Below are 14,042 nucleotides of genomic sequence, written 5' to 3'. Positions count from 1 at the left end.
ACCGTCTTTGCATCGTTCGGTCGTCAAATTCATTTCCTATCCAAAGAACAGCTGTTTCTGTTTGGGATCTGGTGCCTTTGACTTTCCCTTCTTCTTGTCTATCGTTCGTGGCCTTTTACTTTCTGGTGTCGGGTCGCGCCTTATTGATGAACCATCCGCTTGGATAGCCTCGCGAATCGTCTGCCTCGACAAGCAATGGTCGATATGTTCATTGAATTGACGTTCATTGGCAGGCTGCGGCCTACTGCATATAGGGCAATCCCACCATTGCTCTTCGACAATATCCTCTTTGGTGGGATTGGGAGCAATCTCCTTGCCATGTCTGCGACCTGGCGACTGCTCAGGAGTGTCCTGGTTACTGGAAGAACCTTCAAGAAGACCATCTGCGTCGTCAAGTTGAAAATCGGCATCTGGCCATTGTTCCCATTCTCCATCGTCATCTGCTTTCCTTTTCAGGGCTCCTTCCGCTTTCCGTTCTTCAGAATTTGTACGTCGAGGCTTGAAGCCAAAGAAAGCCATAGTGTCGGGCTTCTTTGTTTTGACGAGATGCGTGCAGCGCAGACCCATCAATCGCAGCCTCATACCGGGCATATCTTGCTCCAGCTTAGCGAGAATAGGGAGGGCATAGTTATACAGGTCATCAGCGAGCCATATGGCCCTAGGAAGGACGGCCTGGCGGGTGAAAACTTCAAAAGTATGAAGCTTCACCTTGAGGCATAAGGTTCGACCCTTGCACTCGGCACGCTTCATATCCTGCTCTAAATCTTCGGCTGTGGATCGTAGCTTTTCACGAAGTTGCGTTGGATCAGACATGTCGCGGAACGTACTTTCAGTACCCACACTCTTGCGCTCATATTCTTCCGCGGGTTGGATTTTGTTGCGGCCAAGTCCCAGATAGCATGTGAATAGAAACTCGGAAGTTTTCTCACCAAACAGCGGGTTCAAGTATTGTCGATGCTCGTAAAGATCACCACAAGTCTTGATGCCGATTTCTAAAAGTTCTCTTTCAAGCACTCGGCCTATGCCATTTACTTTCCGCGTTGGAAGGTCGCGCATGAAGGCCAAGATGGTGGGTCTGTCGCTGGGTAGAACGTATTGTCCATTGGGCTTGTTCATATTCGAGCAAATCTTTGCAAGTTTTGCATTGGCCGCGATACCGGCCGAGACAGTGATGTTTGTTCTTTGGTGAACTTCTCTCCTCATCTGTTCGACAACTTCCGCTGGGCCCATTTGGTGTTCCTGGCAGTACTCTGTGATGTTCAGATATGCCTCATCGATCGAAGCACTCTCGAAGCGTGGATCGTAGTTGACAAGAACTTCCCGGACCTCATGTGCTTTGGCGGTGTACTTTTGAAAGTTGGGTTTGAGGAGGATCAAGTTCGGACATAGCTTCTTGGCTACGAAGCCAGCCATACCTGATCGACAACCAAACTTGCGGGCAACATAATTGCATGTAGTCAAGACACCACCACCGACAGCAAACGGTAGATCCTTTATCTCAGGGCGATCGAGCTGCTCAACCGCTGCATAAAAGGCGTCGCAATCAACATGTACTATATGCTGGGTCAGGTCACGGGTAAGCTCAAGCTCGGCAATGAAACGATCAGCGTTGCGCAAGTCGCGGGTAAGGTCTCTTTTCTCCAATTGGGCCTTGCGAGCAATGATTTGTTCGATCTTTTGGGTTAAAGTCTTATCTCTTTCTTCTTCGCGATTGAAGAATTTGGAGCCCTTTGATGCATTATAGATGATTTCAGAAACCTACATAACTCGTCTCAGTAATAGTTCAGTCAGCACCTAAATGCGAAGAATGTATACCTTGGTTTGGTCGACCTTATCCTGTCCCGCCTTGAGGAGAGACGGCCCTAGAAGGGAATACTTGAGTGTTTTGAAGGCACCGTCTTCGCCATTCTGAGAAACAACTTCGCTGACGTCTTTGTTCTCATTCTCAGTCACTGTGGTTTCCTTTACAGTCTGTAATGGAGGCTGCTCCTCCGAGATATCAGTCGTTACCATATCAAGAAATCAGTAGTGGTGCCTTGATATCATGGACATGGACTATTGAAGGCATCATGGAGCCCATACGATGTCGTCGCGTCTGAGTGCTAAATGCCAGGGGTGACGTGACTTCGGAAAACTAGAACGCGTTCTGTAAGCACGAGATCATGTGACTTACAGATACATGGAGCAGTACATGGCACAGCGGGCAGCTTTGACTCGCTGCAGGTGCTGTCTGTCTTTAGTGGGGGGCGCTATTTTGGAAATGGGGCAGCTTCAACGACACCAAGGGTCCTTCGATCTCAATTGGCCAACCGATGTGCTTCCCCTCCCCAAGAACAGGTGGTTAAGCGCCGACACTGACAACTTACATGCATTATGTCGTCTCTTGGAAACACAAAAGTCGATCAGTCGCTCTGTAGCCGGCGAGTCGAATAACGCCCAGCATGAGGGTTGGAGGTGGAAGGGGAGGGTACAAAAGCCGAAGAAACCCGCAAGTTGTGGGAGCTTTTGTCATGCTTCTCTTTCCCCCAGGACGAGTGTCTTGAGTCTGTGACTGTTTGCTTCTGAACGATCGAGACCTTTAGAGAGACAAGTCATTAAAATGGCAACGCGACAAGGAGAGGAGAATGTTGCGACACTGTAAGTTGTGACGCAGAAGCTTGCCGAGCTTACAATTGCTGACTTGCATTCCCCATCAAGTTTTGCAGACATTCATTACTTTTATGGTCCAGAGCATGTAAAGCCCAGGCATCACAGGTTCGACAAGGGTTCTTATGTCTATCTCTTTGAGAATGCGAACGAGCGCCGATGTCGCATCGAGATTGCCAACCAGCCGGGTACTGAAGATCAGGATGCTTTCGAAGGATGTAAGGTTTACCGACAATAAAGATTTAATGAAGTCAAGGACTCTGACAACACAATCTGCAGATCTCGACCAAGCGCACGTTCGATATTCCTACAAGCAACACTGCGCTGTCACCTTGACCGGCCCTGAAGCTGTTGCTGACCAAAACGAATGGCACCTACCGACATATGATCCTCATAACCAAAACAAATACCACTACCAACTCCACTCGCTCGACATCTATTTTTGGACGCAACAAGATGCACTCCAGTTTGTTAATGGCGTCCGGAGAGTCGTTCCACCCTCACACGTTGAGGTCTTGGACGAACCAGGCCCACCTCCTCAACCTGCGCCCATGAGCGCCGTCGTTCAGCAACTGGAAAACGTTGCCATCTCAGATCCTCAATACGGATCTGCCGCTCCGAACTTTGCGCCTCCTCCTACTGCCCCGGCCCCGGCCCCGGCTCCATCCTCTGAAGCCCCATCAGCTCCTGCCAGTTTTGTCCCGATGGCCTACAACCCGGCCGCTCCAGCCGCTCCGGAGACAATCCAGCATCGAGAAAAGACACCCCCTCCGGATGAGGACCCCCTTAACCCGCTTGCGGTTGCTGTCGCATACGATTATCACAAGCAGCCCTTCACACCGGGTATGCCACCGCCGTCTCAATTCCCTCCTGGAGGCGTAACAAGCCCAGGGTTGCCTCCACCACAGTTCGGTCAGCACCCTGGACTCCAAAGAGCTGCCACAATGCCTGCTCAAGCTCTGGGAAGTCCATACGGCGCAACCTTCCCAGGCTCGCCTGGATTTGTATCTCCGCCACCACCTCCACAAACTCAACCTCCAGCACAAGCCCAACCCCACGCACAACCGACACCACCTGCGACTAACTCAGGATTGCCTCCACCACCACCAGGGGGCTTTGCGCAGTACACATACACCCAGCAACAGCAGCAGGCACCAGCCCAAGCAGGATCAGAATACAGCATTCATCAGCAACTCTATCGCCCTACGCAAACAGAACTGGCAAACTCGGAAATACATGGCTTCCAGCCCAAAACATCGGAGCCACGAGGTAAACTTGAGGAGAATGCGGGACGTTTAGAACGTGGTGTAACGGGCATGTTGAGAAAGTTTGAGAAGAAGTTTGGATAGATGGTATGTGGCTGTGCAAGAGGAGCGGGAGTTTAGTTTGTTGCATTTAATCTTAATTATCATAGTTAATTTCATGATACAGTTTCATCCTTTGTTTTGTATGGCTTGTTTCAAGTGGGCTCAACTGTCTAGGAATAAGAACGCCATGCATATTTCAAAGTTCTCTGGATAGGAACCTACCGAAGTACTTAGAAGTGAATTGAGAATTATGGTAGTAGTAAAGCAGACCAAAGAAGAGAGATGGAGGAAGTTATGGGAAGGGTTGGTTGTCACGGGATAAGCCGACAAGGTGCATCAATTAAGAGAATAGATTTAAGTCAACCCCTGCGAAGCCTATAAAGCAAACATTAAGGAATAATGCAAGCACATTGTGGTCATAGCTTCCGGAGAATGCCTGAATGAAACAATGCTGCCAACAATTGATCAATGGAGCAAACAGCAACAAGTTCTTTCTCGGATTTCCGATATCCCACGATGCTCAGGATAAGGACAAGGACAAGGACCAGTGTCATCATGATTGCGCCAGACAGACCAGTTCAAAGGTGCGGGGAGGCTGAGTTTGACCGGGGGGGTTAGACACAGTCAGTGAGAGATCATCCCAGCCAAGCCACCAGCCACGCCACAACCTTGAAATGTCAGCTTCAGGAACGTAGCTGTTTTTGTTGATCTTTTGTTTAGTGAGAGGCCGTTGGTATCGAGTGGATACATGGAATTCAGTACCTAGTCACAAGTTTTACGTGGCGAGCATCATGAAACGTAATTTGGTGGATGAACCAAGACCAAGATCAAGTTTTGGAAAAAGGTATTTTCTGTTTTTACGTAGAGGCGCCTCAATGATTGACAGTAGAGTATGCCTCGTGCCCCCGCAGATCTGAGGGATTGCGCAAGATGATGCTTATCCTGTTAGCGATGGAGCTACGCTGTCAGTTGTGGGACTTATCACAACGGTTAGATAAAGAGAAGAACGGGTTCCTGGTCTACACCAGCCACAATGTCTTCTCGTTTTATCAATGATCATCCTTGAAGAGCCATTTGGTTCGGATTTGATAGATACCCGTGAGATGTCTCTGAGGTATGGGGCAGTAAGCAGAGGCTAAAGATGCCAGAGGTCAGAACTTGGCCCTAATGGAGGGAACCAGTGGAAGGGAAGTTCACGTAGTCGCTTAGCTGATGTCACCATCTAACGGCCTGACAAGTCATGATCGTCCAGCAGTCATAGTCATAGGTAGTCGCTGATGTAGAGGGCAGGTAAGTACTAAGTTAAGTTAGGCACTTGGTAACTCTTGATCTGATCTGACAGCACAAGAAGAATTGGTCTTCGTCATCTTGTGATCTCAAAACAATTTGCTCCATGTATTAACCATCTTGTTTATTATTCTTTTTTATCAATATTTTATCTTTGAAACACACAGGCGCGTATTGAAGAGCCCTGAAGGGAAAAGGACCCCGAAAGATCCCTGTTGGCTCCAATTCAGACTCAGCCCTGGGCCAAGTCAATGGGACACCCGTCCCAATCCAATCCAATCCGACCAACCTCGCGAGGAGGCGCGAGGAGGACCGCCCGACATATCGCGGCTGTGCTGTGCTGCATTTGCGCTGCGCTTTTCCTGGAATTGGAGACAAGACTTTTCTTCTTTCTTTCTGTCTTCCCTGTGGTTTTGCTTCTTCTATCAAACATTGATTCAGAAATATCATCATCCTGTTCCGTTACTCAAGCTTGTATACAAAACCCTGTCTGTACTCCCGTCTCGTATCAACCTACAGACTACGTCTCCAACTCGGGCCTGCTTTTCCGTGGTCTCCGTTCCTCCCGCTTCTTCCAACATCCTATCGCCTCTTAACCTAAAATTACTGTTGCAAGACGCTTCTACCAGTGCCTGAAAATACAGCTCGGTTCAAAATGCACCTGGACGCTCCAATACCGCGTGGCCGGAAGCCTGGGAGCTTACTACAACGCCGGCAATCACCGGGAGCTGGCCAGAACATGGTATTTGTTGTAAGTTTGATTGAGCGACGCTGGCTCGACACATCTCTAACAGCTATTCCCCAATATATAGATTCTTGGTAGTCTCGCTGCTATAGTCTTGGCGGGGACCTTGGTTATCTGCATAAGAAAGTCCCGTGCGGACAAGAAGAAGCTCAAGGGCACACAAGAGGCAAATAAGGGAGGCATTCTTAAGTGGCTGTATAGAAGGCAAGGGCATTATTCACAGACACCAAGCGAAGATGGCGGGGAAAGCGCGAGGCAGTCACATCAGCTTGATTCCAATACCTCGTCAACGAGCAACCGACAAAATCACAACAGCACCCGCAATAACAACAACAACAACGGCAGCAATACTGCCGGCGCAACCATCGATAGGAACACTTCGATCCGCTCCGTGCTTACTCTACCCGCATACCGACAGAGTGCTAACCACAACGAGCAAGTCTTGGGAAGAGAGGGCGAGCGAGATGGCGTTGACGTTATTATCGACTTGCCAACTGCAGAAGCAGAGGAGGAAGCACGAAATGAAGAGATGGAGACAATGTACCAAATAAGATTGGCCAGAAGACAGGCCATTGCAGAGCGAGAGGAGCGGAGAGAACGCCGCAGAGAGGCACGACTTCGAAACGACTATCGCGAGCTGGAAGCCATTAGAGCCGAAACCCGGGCTGCGAATGAGGACAACACCATTAGTGAACTGCGAACGACTGTGGACCAGCTCAAAGACAACCGGCAGAGATCCGTATCAAGTGTGTCATACGCAGACGTGGGCGTTGCACGTCACGATGGAACGAGAATCAGAGCCAATAGTACCGAGAGCGAACGTGTTGGTTTGCTATCTGATGCTGCGAGTATGCAATCAGGACACCAACGCGGGCGAAGCTTTAGTTCTGCCGCTAGCCACGACGACGACTTTTCGAGTCTTGCCCCTGCGCGCTCGCGGGGAGCTTCTATCCGATCAGGCAGCGCAGATGGTAGAGCTGGGTCGAGCCCCGAGCTGGTAGAAGCAGATCTTGGTGACGAAGCGATGCCTCCTCCAGAGTACGAGGACATACCGCTTAACGACGACCAATCTTCAATTCACGGTCCCCCGCCCAACTATCCCGGCCCTGACCAGTCTGCACCGCAGGGAACGCAGCAAACTGCAGAGCAAGATCTGGGATCGGATTGGCAAATGGCTGACGCACCAGCCATTAGCAGACATCACAGAAACAGTTCTCGCAACGGTGAAGGCAATGGCGAAGCTCCGCAACTACCAAGTTTAAGCATACCCCAGTTGCCTGAAATCGTTATTGAACCATCGAGCGCACACCCACGAGACGGCGAACGGACACCACAGCGATGATATACATATGGAAGCCTTTCCTTTTAGTAGCGTCTTGTTTCATCCTTTTTTGAGCATGGAGTTTGGTATGGCTTGTTGTATTTTGTTTACTACCAGGAATGACTGGTTCGTCAGCGTTGATTAAGTTTAAGCTTCAGCGGCAGCACATGTCTCTTTATACTTTGTGAAATGCGTCCATTACACTGTGTTGTTTCTGTTAGTGGATGTCCAGTGCTGGCATGTGATGAGGAGCCACCGTGCGCCTTTGCAGCGATAGAAAGCTACATTTTGATATGCGTTTGGGGTTATCATGTGATGATGATCATGATAGTGTGTTCTAGTCCGGCCATTGCGAGTTAGTCGTTAGTCTCGAGACAGGTTTCATAGCCGTATCAGCTTCAGAGCTGGCCTGGGTATGAGATTTGCACGAGAAGTCGTTCCATGATAACGAGAGGGTGGATAATCATGGTTAAGCGAAGCTCAGATAATATACAGTAAGCAGCTTAGTGTAACTAACAGCTGTTGTTGGTTGCTTTGAAGATCCACAGGAACGGTGAATGATTTATGCAAACGTGTACTGATGTCGGTGAGAGAGACCTCGACTATCAGTAGGTACGATATAATGCGAGATGAGAGGAGAGGAGAACGAAAGCGGATATATCAATCAGGTTAGGATGACGAATGCAGGAACTATCCACTAGAGCTGAAGCTGTAAGCATTATGAGAGTTTATTTCACGTTGTCTACTAGGTACCTTAGTAGGTAGCAAATATTGAGACATTGGCTTATCAAATCGTTAGCTAAGGTGAAATGGGACCGAACAAGAAGGAGGATTGTTGATTGTCAATAGCCGCGCGCGCAGTCGGAGGAAACCGAGTGGAAATCTGTCCCCGCAATGTTTTGTCAGGCTCGTGTAATAAAAGCTAAGCATCGTCTCCTAAGCACTTATCAGCCTTGACTCAGCAGAAAAAAATGGTGGGTGGCCTGTAGTCTATGCACTATGCAACTTGTACCGTGGATGATGGAAGTGGGGCAGCGTTATTGGAACTTGGTTTTTTTTTGGTTTTTTTTTTGCTAACCATTCGACAACGATTAAGTTTGACGGGGAGAATAGAATCGATTTGCTTTTTTTTGTACGTGAGTTGAAAAAAAAAATAAAGCCAGACAAATCATTTTATATCAATTGGAATTCTATAGCTTCTGTACTGTAACTAAAATAAGAATCGAGCGTATTGACCTAAGCGCATAAAGAAGACAATTCCCGTGTCATGATTCAGTGACATGATACATCCCCAAGCTTCAACTCCACTTTTTCCCACCTGCCACCCAAGCTCTCTCTTGCAGTTCGATCTGCTAATGTACAATGTACTGTATGTATCTTGTCTCAATGGAGATTCCGGAACTGGTAACACGGTAGAGTTGCACCAATGATATCATGACCGGCCGGTTCCTTTCCTATTCAAACTAACACGTATACGTACCTACAGTGGATATCAAAGACCGTCCTCCATGTAGAAGCTTCCATCCCCAGGTCCGGGTCAAAAGCTCACAAGGTCCCCTCTAGCTATAAGACGAGCTTCCCTCGTCTTGTGTTCCCATCTCCTTTTCCTCTATTCCATCCTCATCAAACTACTTGTCTTTGCTTCTTTACTTTGATACCCCCAAGATACCCCCCCGAAATCATTCACAATGGCTCCCAAGATCGCTATCGTCTACGTATGTTTACCCCTCCAACTTGTTATTCCCAGCCCCGCCATCGTTGTCTCTACATGATATCCTCTGTTACTCATGTGAGACGTTGGACTTTGCCATACGCCCCAGTGATTTTTCTACTAAAGAATCTCTGTTGTGTATTCTCCTTACTCAAATCGCCATTAGTCATGACCACAACAGAACAATCACTAACATCATCCCTAGTACTCCATGTACGGCCACATCAAGCAGATGGCCGAGGCTGAGAAGGCCGGCATTGAGAAGGCCGGCGGTACCGCCGACCTTTTCCAGGTCCCCGAGACCCTCCCCGAGGAGGTCCTCGCCAAGATGCACGCTCCTCCCAAGCCCACCGACGTCCCTACCCTAAACGACCCTTCCGTCCTTGAGGGTTACGATGCCTTCCTCCTCGGTATCCCCACCCGTTACGGAAACTTCCCCGCCCAGTGGAAGGCTTTCTGGGACCAGACTGGCAAGCAGTGGGCTTCCGGTGGTTTCTGGGGCAAGATGGCCGGCATCTTCGTCTCTACCGCCTCCCAGGGTGGTGGTCAGGAGACCACTGCTCAGAACGCCATCTCTACCCTCACTCACCACGGCATCATCTACGTTCCCTTCGGTTACGCCAAGGCTTTTGGTACCCTGACTGACCTCTCTGAGGTTCGCGGTGGTAGCGCCTGGGGTGCCGGTACCTTCGCTGGTGGTGACGGTTCTCGTCAACCCTCGGCCAAGGAGCTCGAGCTCGCTCAGGTCCAGGGAGAGCACTTCTACCATACCGTGGCCAAGTTCTCCGGTTGACTGCATGGCAGCAGCCAAGCCAAGGCTGCGCCGCCGGTGTCTGAGAACACCAAGCCTGCTGAGGCTGAGAAAGATGTTGCACCAAAGGCGGACAACAAGGGACCACAAGAGCTCAAGGAGGTCAAAGAGGGTCCCTGCGGTCTGCCCGCCAAGTGTGTTGTCCAATAGATGATTTCAACGATAATGCAATGCGATGCTTAGAATCAATACAAACATGTTAATCATTCATTTGAAACGCTGACTGTGGTGCGCTGTTGCTGTGCCAAATTATACATGACTAGGAGCTGATCATCCGACTACAAGATCATTCCCAACCTAACCCAGAACTAGACTCGAACAACCCTTCCACTGTGTTCTTCGTCAGGATACAAACCCTCTCTCCACAATTGATGCTTTTCAGTTCAGAACTGATACTTCGCTCTGGCAGAGTCGAAACCAGATTGCTGAGAAGAGTGTGCAAATACTTCGAAGCCGGTGGGGTCGTTTGCATTAACACATAGATACCACCTGGTGCAACTTGCTTCTAAAAAGCTTTAAGAACCTGGATCTGATACTCCAATGCATGAAAGCCACTGTCGATTATAATTTCGAATTCTTCTCCCAACCTGTCTGCCTCGACACCATAATAAGAACCGTCTCGTGGTGGAACGCGAGTAGGAGCCATTGCCTCCCATATATAGACCAGGTTGTCGAAGACTTCCGGATCAAAATGGTCCTGGGGACCTGCAACTAAATCTGTGCAAACCGAATTGCTCTCGATCGCATAAAGCTCAGACGTTTGGGGCAAATATTCTTGACATGCTCTGTACAAATTTCTGATCGCAGGGGTCTATCATTACTTGTTAGCACAGCATATGCGCAGAGAAACGAAGTAATTACCCGACGGCAGCCCATCCCGAGCTCAAGCACTTTAATGGGAGAGTCTTGAGGGGGTTGAGTGTACTGTTTGACCACTAATTCGTGGTCTCCGATAGCGGTTTCATAGACCCCATACTCGCGAGCAATACTTGCAAAATCAGATTTGATGTTCAGCGGAGCCTTCGTGAAGTGTGTTCCCGTGGTTGCCATTGCGGGTGGTGTTGTAGTGTATGGTACTTCAGCACGCAGGACCTGACGGCTATCGATTGGGTATAGGAGGATGACCAGCATCACCACTTTGATACATGCCTAGAGCAAGCTGTGACACAATTGGCCAACATTCCTATGCTGTATCCAAGGCATGATGTTGATGAATTCTTGGAAGAGTTGGATATAAAGGCAAAGATATGGCGCCGTGAGTGATGATGTAAGTGATGCCGTGATTGAACGCAATGCAGTGAAGCGATATGAAGTTATGGTGTGCTGGTGATTAAATGTCCCAGGTTTTCGAAGGGAGGACGGGATATATATGGATAGTGTGTATTAGAGGATAGGTAGGTAGGTACTATCCATGGCTTGGTGAATTTCATTTCACATCTTTAATGGCAGGTACCTAACAACTTACCTTAGTAGTTAGGTAGTAGCGAAGGCAGGTTAAACAAGTAGTCACGTCCAGGGTGGGCGGCCCGTTCTTTCCATGTCTGCAATATGGGAACGACAGTTTGGCTTCTAAGTACTACCTAAGCCTAGATAACCTAGAGGAAAGATCAAGAGAAAGAACAAGAATATTTTTAGCTTAGTGCCACCCAACCTTAGTATGGATATCTGAAAAAAAAAAACATCACCACATTAGCTCATATTTCCGTGCAAAACTCATATCTACCTATGTATCAATCTTTGCTCTCTATTTTTGGAAAAGATTTGTTCTCGACCCCTGTGGGTTGTCCTGTAGCTCGCCGTCGTAGACTTTTGCTCGCTCATCTCGGACAGGCGCTGCCATTTGCATTTCTCCTCGGTAAATCTCAATGACGTTTACCAGTGGAAGGATGAGAAGGAGCATGGAGAGAAGCTGCCCGAAACTCCAGTCAGTCTCGCCCTGGTCTTTCAGCTCGATCGATGGGTTGCCAAATGCCTGGGACAGCAGAATAATTCGAATAGCGGCGCCAATAGCAATGGCTGTCATCAAAACCAACCCAGCAATCTGTATGGCTTTGTAGAACCGCTGCTGCTTGCTGTGGAGATACCAGGTAGCCAGACCGAAGACGATGCAGTTACCGGCAATAACGACGATTGTCCCAACATAAGACAGCCCAGCCATGGACGCAGCCCCTTTACTGTCAACTTTCCAAACACATGAAACTGGCAGAGTCTTATCGTCCAAGCCTTTCGAAACTCCCTCGAGAACAAAGACACCAGAGACACAAGACAGTGCCAAGTTAACGAACATGAGGAATTGTCGCATCCATCGAATCACCCAATCGCGGCGGTAATCTTGCTTAAGGGCCAGCAGTGTCGTGTTGTGGGTCGCCATGGAAAGAAGCGACAGCATCCATATGAGAAAGAAATGATACGGCACGAGGCTGTTCATTTTGGCGAGCCCAACACTCTGGATACCAATTCCCTGCATAATCTGAGAGTCGCTGTAGCCGTTGAGTAGCTTTCGTCGGATGACAGACTCCTTGCCTCGCATCTCCGCGAAGATGACACTGCTCGATAAGATGACGGCAAGCAACGCCGTGATCATGAAGGACAATAGGATCTGTTGACTTCCGTTAGCTGCCTGCGCCTCTCTGGTTTCTCAAGTTCAAGCTTACACCAGCACCTGCGACGCCCGCGTCGCTGGCTATAGGAGCGGTCGCGTTTCGATCGCAGTTGGCCTCTTCAAACAACGCCATGATGAAAACAAAAACAAATTTAATGAACGTCTGGTATAAGCAGAGAATAGACGGAAGGCATCACCAAAAAGCAGAAGAAGTCAAATCAAGGGTTCAAAGAATGACTGGGACTCAAAGGAATTAGTATTATGACGTTTAAGCGCGGAACCCCTGGTCGCGGTGGTTCCTGAAACAGGGTCTTTGTCGGGATCTACGGGTGAAATTGCGGAGTCACTGGATGGCATTCCAAGTTGGCATTGAGGCTGTGTTGAAGAAGTTTGGGCCAAATCCTGCCAGCGCATAATCAGACAAACTCTTTTCGTGTTAATGATGCTTGATTGCCACAAAGAGCAGTTTCCAGCCGTCTCGCATGGGCAGGCTTTACTTCAGGCACCACTATCCAGCAAACATTCAGAGACTCATCATATAGCCCCCAACGTGATGGTCTTTAGCAATTGTTTTTCACCTCAAATACGGAGACAATTGGTAATCAAAGTCAAACTACCAGTGGAACTTACGATTTTGTCGAATTTCTCAGATCGAATGCCTTGTCCAATCTCCTTGGCCCCGCATAGAATAGATTTGGTTCATCAAAGTGGTACTAGGAAATGAAACAATCGACGATCAGCATCAACTTTGTTCTACTAGCCAAAGCCCAACAAGCGTCTTCTGTATGCGGTTGTTTGGGAGTACTGCAACGCCTCTCCTAGGTAGTAAACATCAGAAATATTTACTTCTGAGGTTAAGGGTACAAAATAAACAGCCAAAAACGTCTGGTCTAATTAGCATAAGATGATCGACTAATTTCGTCTCTTATACTCCTAGCGGTTAGTTTCCCTAATACCTTGATGATCACTCATTCTCATCAAATTGAAATGGGCGGCATCAAGCATTTTCCACGAGCTTAGGTTTAAATCCTTCGTTATCGATGGCTGAAAAAAAAAAAAAAAGACGATGGCCATTTCTGTTTGACGATGAACGAGTTTTGAGTCAGCCTATTTATATTTATACTCATCAGACGTGCCTATGAGGCCTGGTTTCAACCATCAGATACACCCGTCACATCAGCCAGCTGAAAGAAGACCAACGGATCGACCTTTATGCAAGGTTTCAAATCGGAACACCATTAAGCACCAGGCGCTGATCAACAAAATAACTGAATTATAACACCTTCAGTTGATAATTTGCTAACAACGTATGAAATTTGATCTCGACAAGCAGGCCCTAATAGGACAGCTTTCCGAACATGCCTTGCCCTTTCGTGCACGTTGTTTGCCCACAGACGAACCCAGCGGCACAGGTGCGCCTGTAAAGGGAAGGACGGGATGTTTGGTTGTTTTCCGGCCCATGGAAGTGTTTGGTATCCTAGGAGAAAGCACCTAGATTCTTAAAAAGCCATTGACTTTGACCTGCTTACATCTTATCTCAAAATACTGTTTGTGATATGAAGCACAGAGTGGCGCGAAAATAGATGACGATCTTGCAAGAATTCTCTCATGC

General features: G+C 48.4%; 6 protein-coding genes across 6 annotated transcripts; 3 read left to right on the top strand and 3 right to left on the bottom strand.

The window, feature by feature from the left end:
• Positions 1 to 36: 36 nt before the first annotated feature.
• FPOAC1_001511 (uncharacterized protein) lies at positions 37 to 2,013 on the bottom strand (the record flags this gene model as incomplete). Its single annotated transcript, XM_044846113.1, has 2 exons — positions 37 to 1,758; positions 1,816 to 2,013. 2 exons carry the CDS (start codon positions 2,011 to 2,013, stop codon positions 37 to 39), a joined length of 1,920 nt encoding a protein of 639 aa, XP_044712029.1.
• A 586-nt stretch (positions 2,014 to 2,599) lies between these two features.
• FPOAC1_001510 (uncharacterized protein) lies at positions 2,600 to 3,995 on the top strand (the record flags this gene model as incomplete). Its single annotated transcript, XM_044846112.1, has 3 exons — positions 2,600 to 2,637; positions 2,698 to 2,864; positions 2,926 to 3,995. The coding sequence occupies 3 exons, from the start codon at positions 2,600 to 2,602 to the stop codon at positions 3,993 to 3,995; spliced, it is 1,275 nt and encodes a 424-aa protein (XP_044712028.1).
• A 1,900-nt stretch (positions 3,996 to 5,895) lies between these two features.
• On the top strand, positions 5,896 to 7,327 carry FPOAC1_001509 (uncharacterized protein; the record flags this gene model as incomplete). Its single annotated transcript, XM_044846111.1, has 3 exons — positions 5,896 to 5,991; positions 6,053 to 6,180; positions 6,331 to 7,327. 3 exons carry the CDS (start codon positions 5,896 to 5,898, stop codon positions 7,325 to 7,327), a joined length of 1,221 nt encoding a protein of 406 aa, XP_044712027.1.
• A 1,667-nt stretch (positions 7,328 to 8,994) lies between these two features.
• Positions 8,995 to 9,810, top strand: ALTA7 (Minor allergen Alt a 7; the record flags this gene model as incomplete). The annotated part of the gene is made up of 2 exons (XM_044846110.1): positions 8,995 to 9,021; positions 9,223 to 9,810. 2 exons carry the CDS (start codon positions 8,995 to 8,997, stop codon positions 9,808 to 9,810), a joined length of 615 nt encoding a protein of 204 aa, XP_044712026.1.
• A 523-nt stretch (positions 9,811 to 10,333) lies between these two features.
• On the bottom strand, positions 10,334 to 10,878 carry FPOAC1_001507 (uncharacterized protein; the record flags this gene model as incomplete). Its single annotated transcript, XM_044846109.1, has 2 exons — positions 10,334 to 10,639; positions 10,690 to 10,878. 2 exons carry the CDS (start codon positions 10,876 to 10,878, stop codon positions 10,334 to 10,336), a joined length of 495 nt encoding a protein of 164 aa, XP_044712025.1.
• Positions 10,879 to 11,572: 694 nt separating this feature from the next.
• On the bottom strand, positions 11,573 to 12,563 carry FPOAC1_001506 (uncharacterized protein; the record flags this gene model as incomplete). The annotated part of the gene is made up of 2 exons (XM_044846108.1): positions 11,573 to 12,427; positions 12,483 to 12,563. The coding sequence occupies 2 exons, from the start codon at positions 12,561 to 12,563 to the stop codon at positions 11,573 to 11,575; spliced, it is 936 nt and encodes a 311-aa protein (XP_044712024.1).
• Positions 12,564 to 14,042: the final 1,479 nt, after the last annotated feature.

This window comes from Fusarium poae, chromosome 1, assembly GCF_019609905.1.
Source record: "Fusarium poae strain DAOMC 252244 chromosome 1, whole genome shotgun sequence".
NCBI lineage: Eukaryota > Fungi > Ascomycota > Sordariomycetes > Hypocreales > Nectriaceae > Fusarium > Fusarium poae.
The sequence above is the reverse complement of the archived record's forward strand: the minus strand, read 5'-3'. Positions and strand labels throughout refer to the sequence as shown.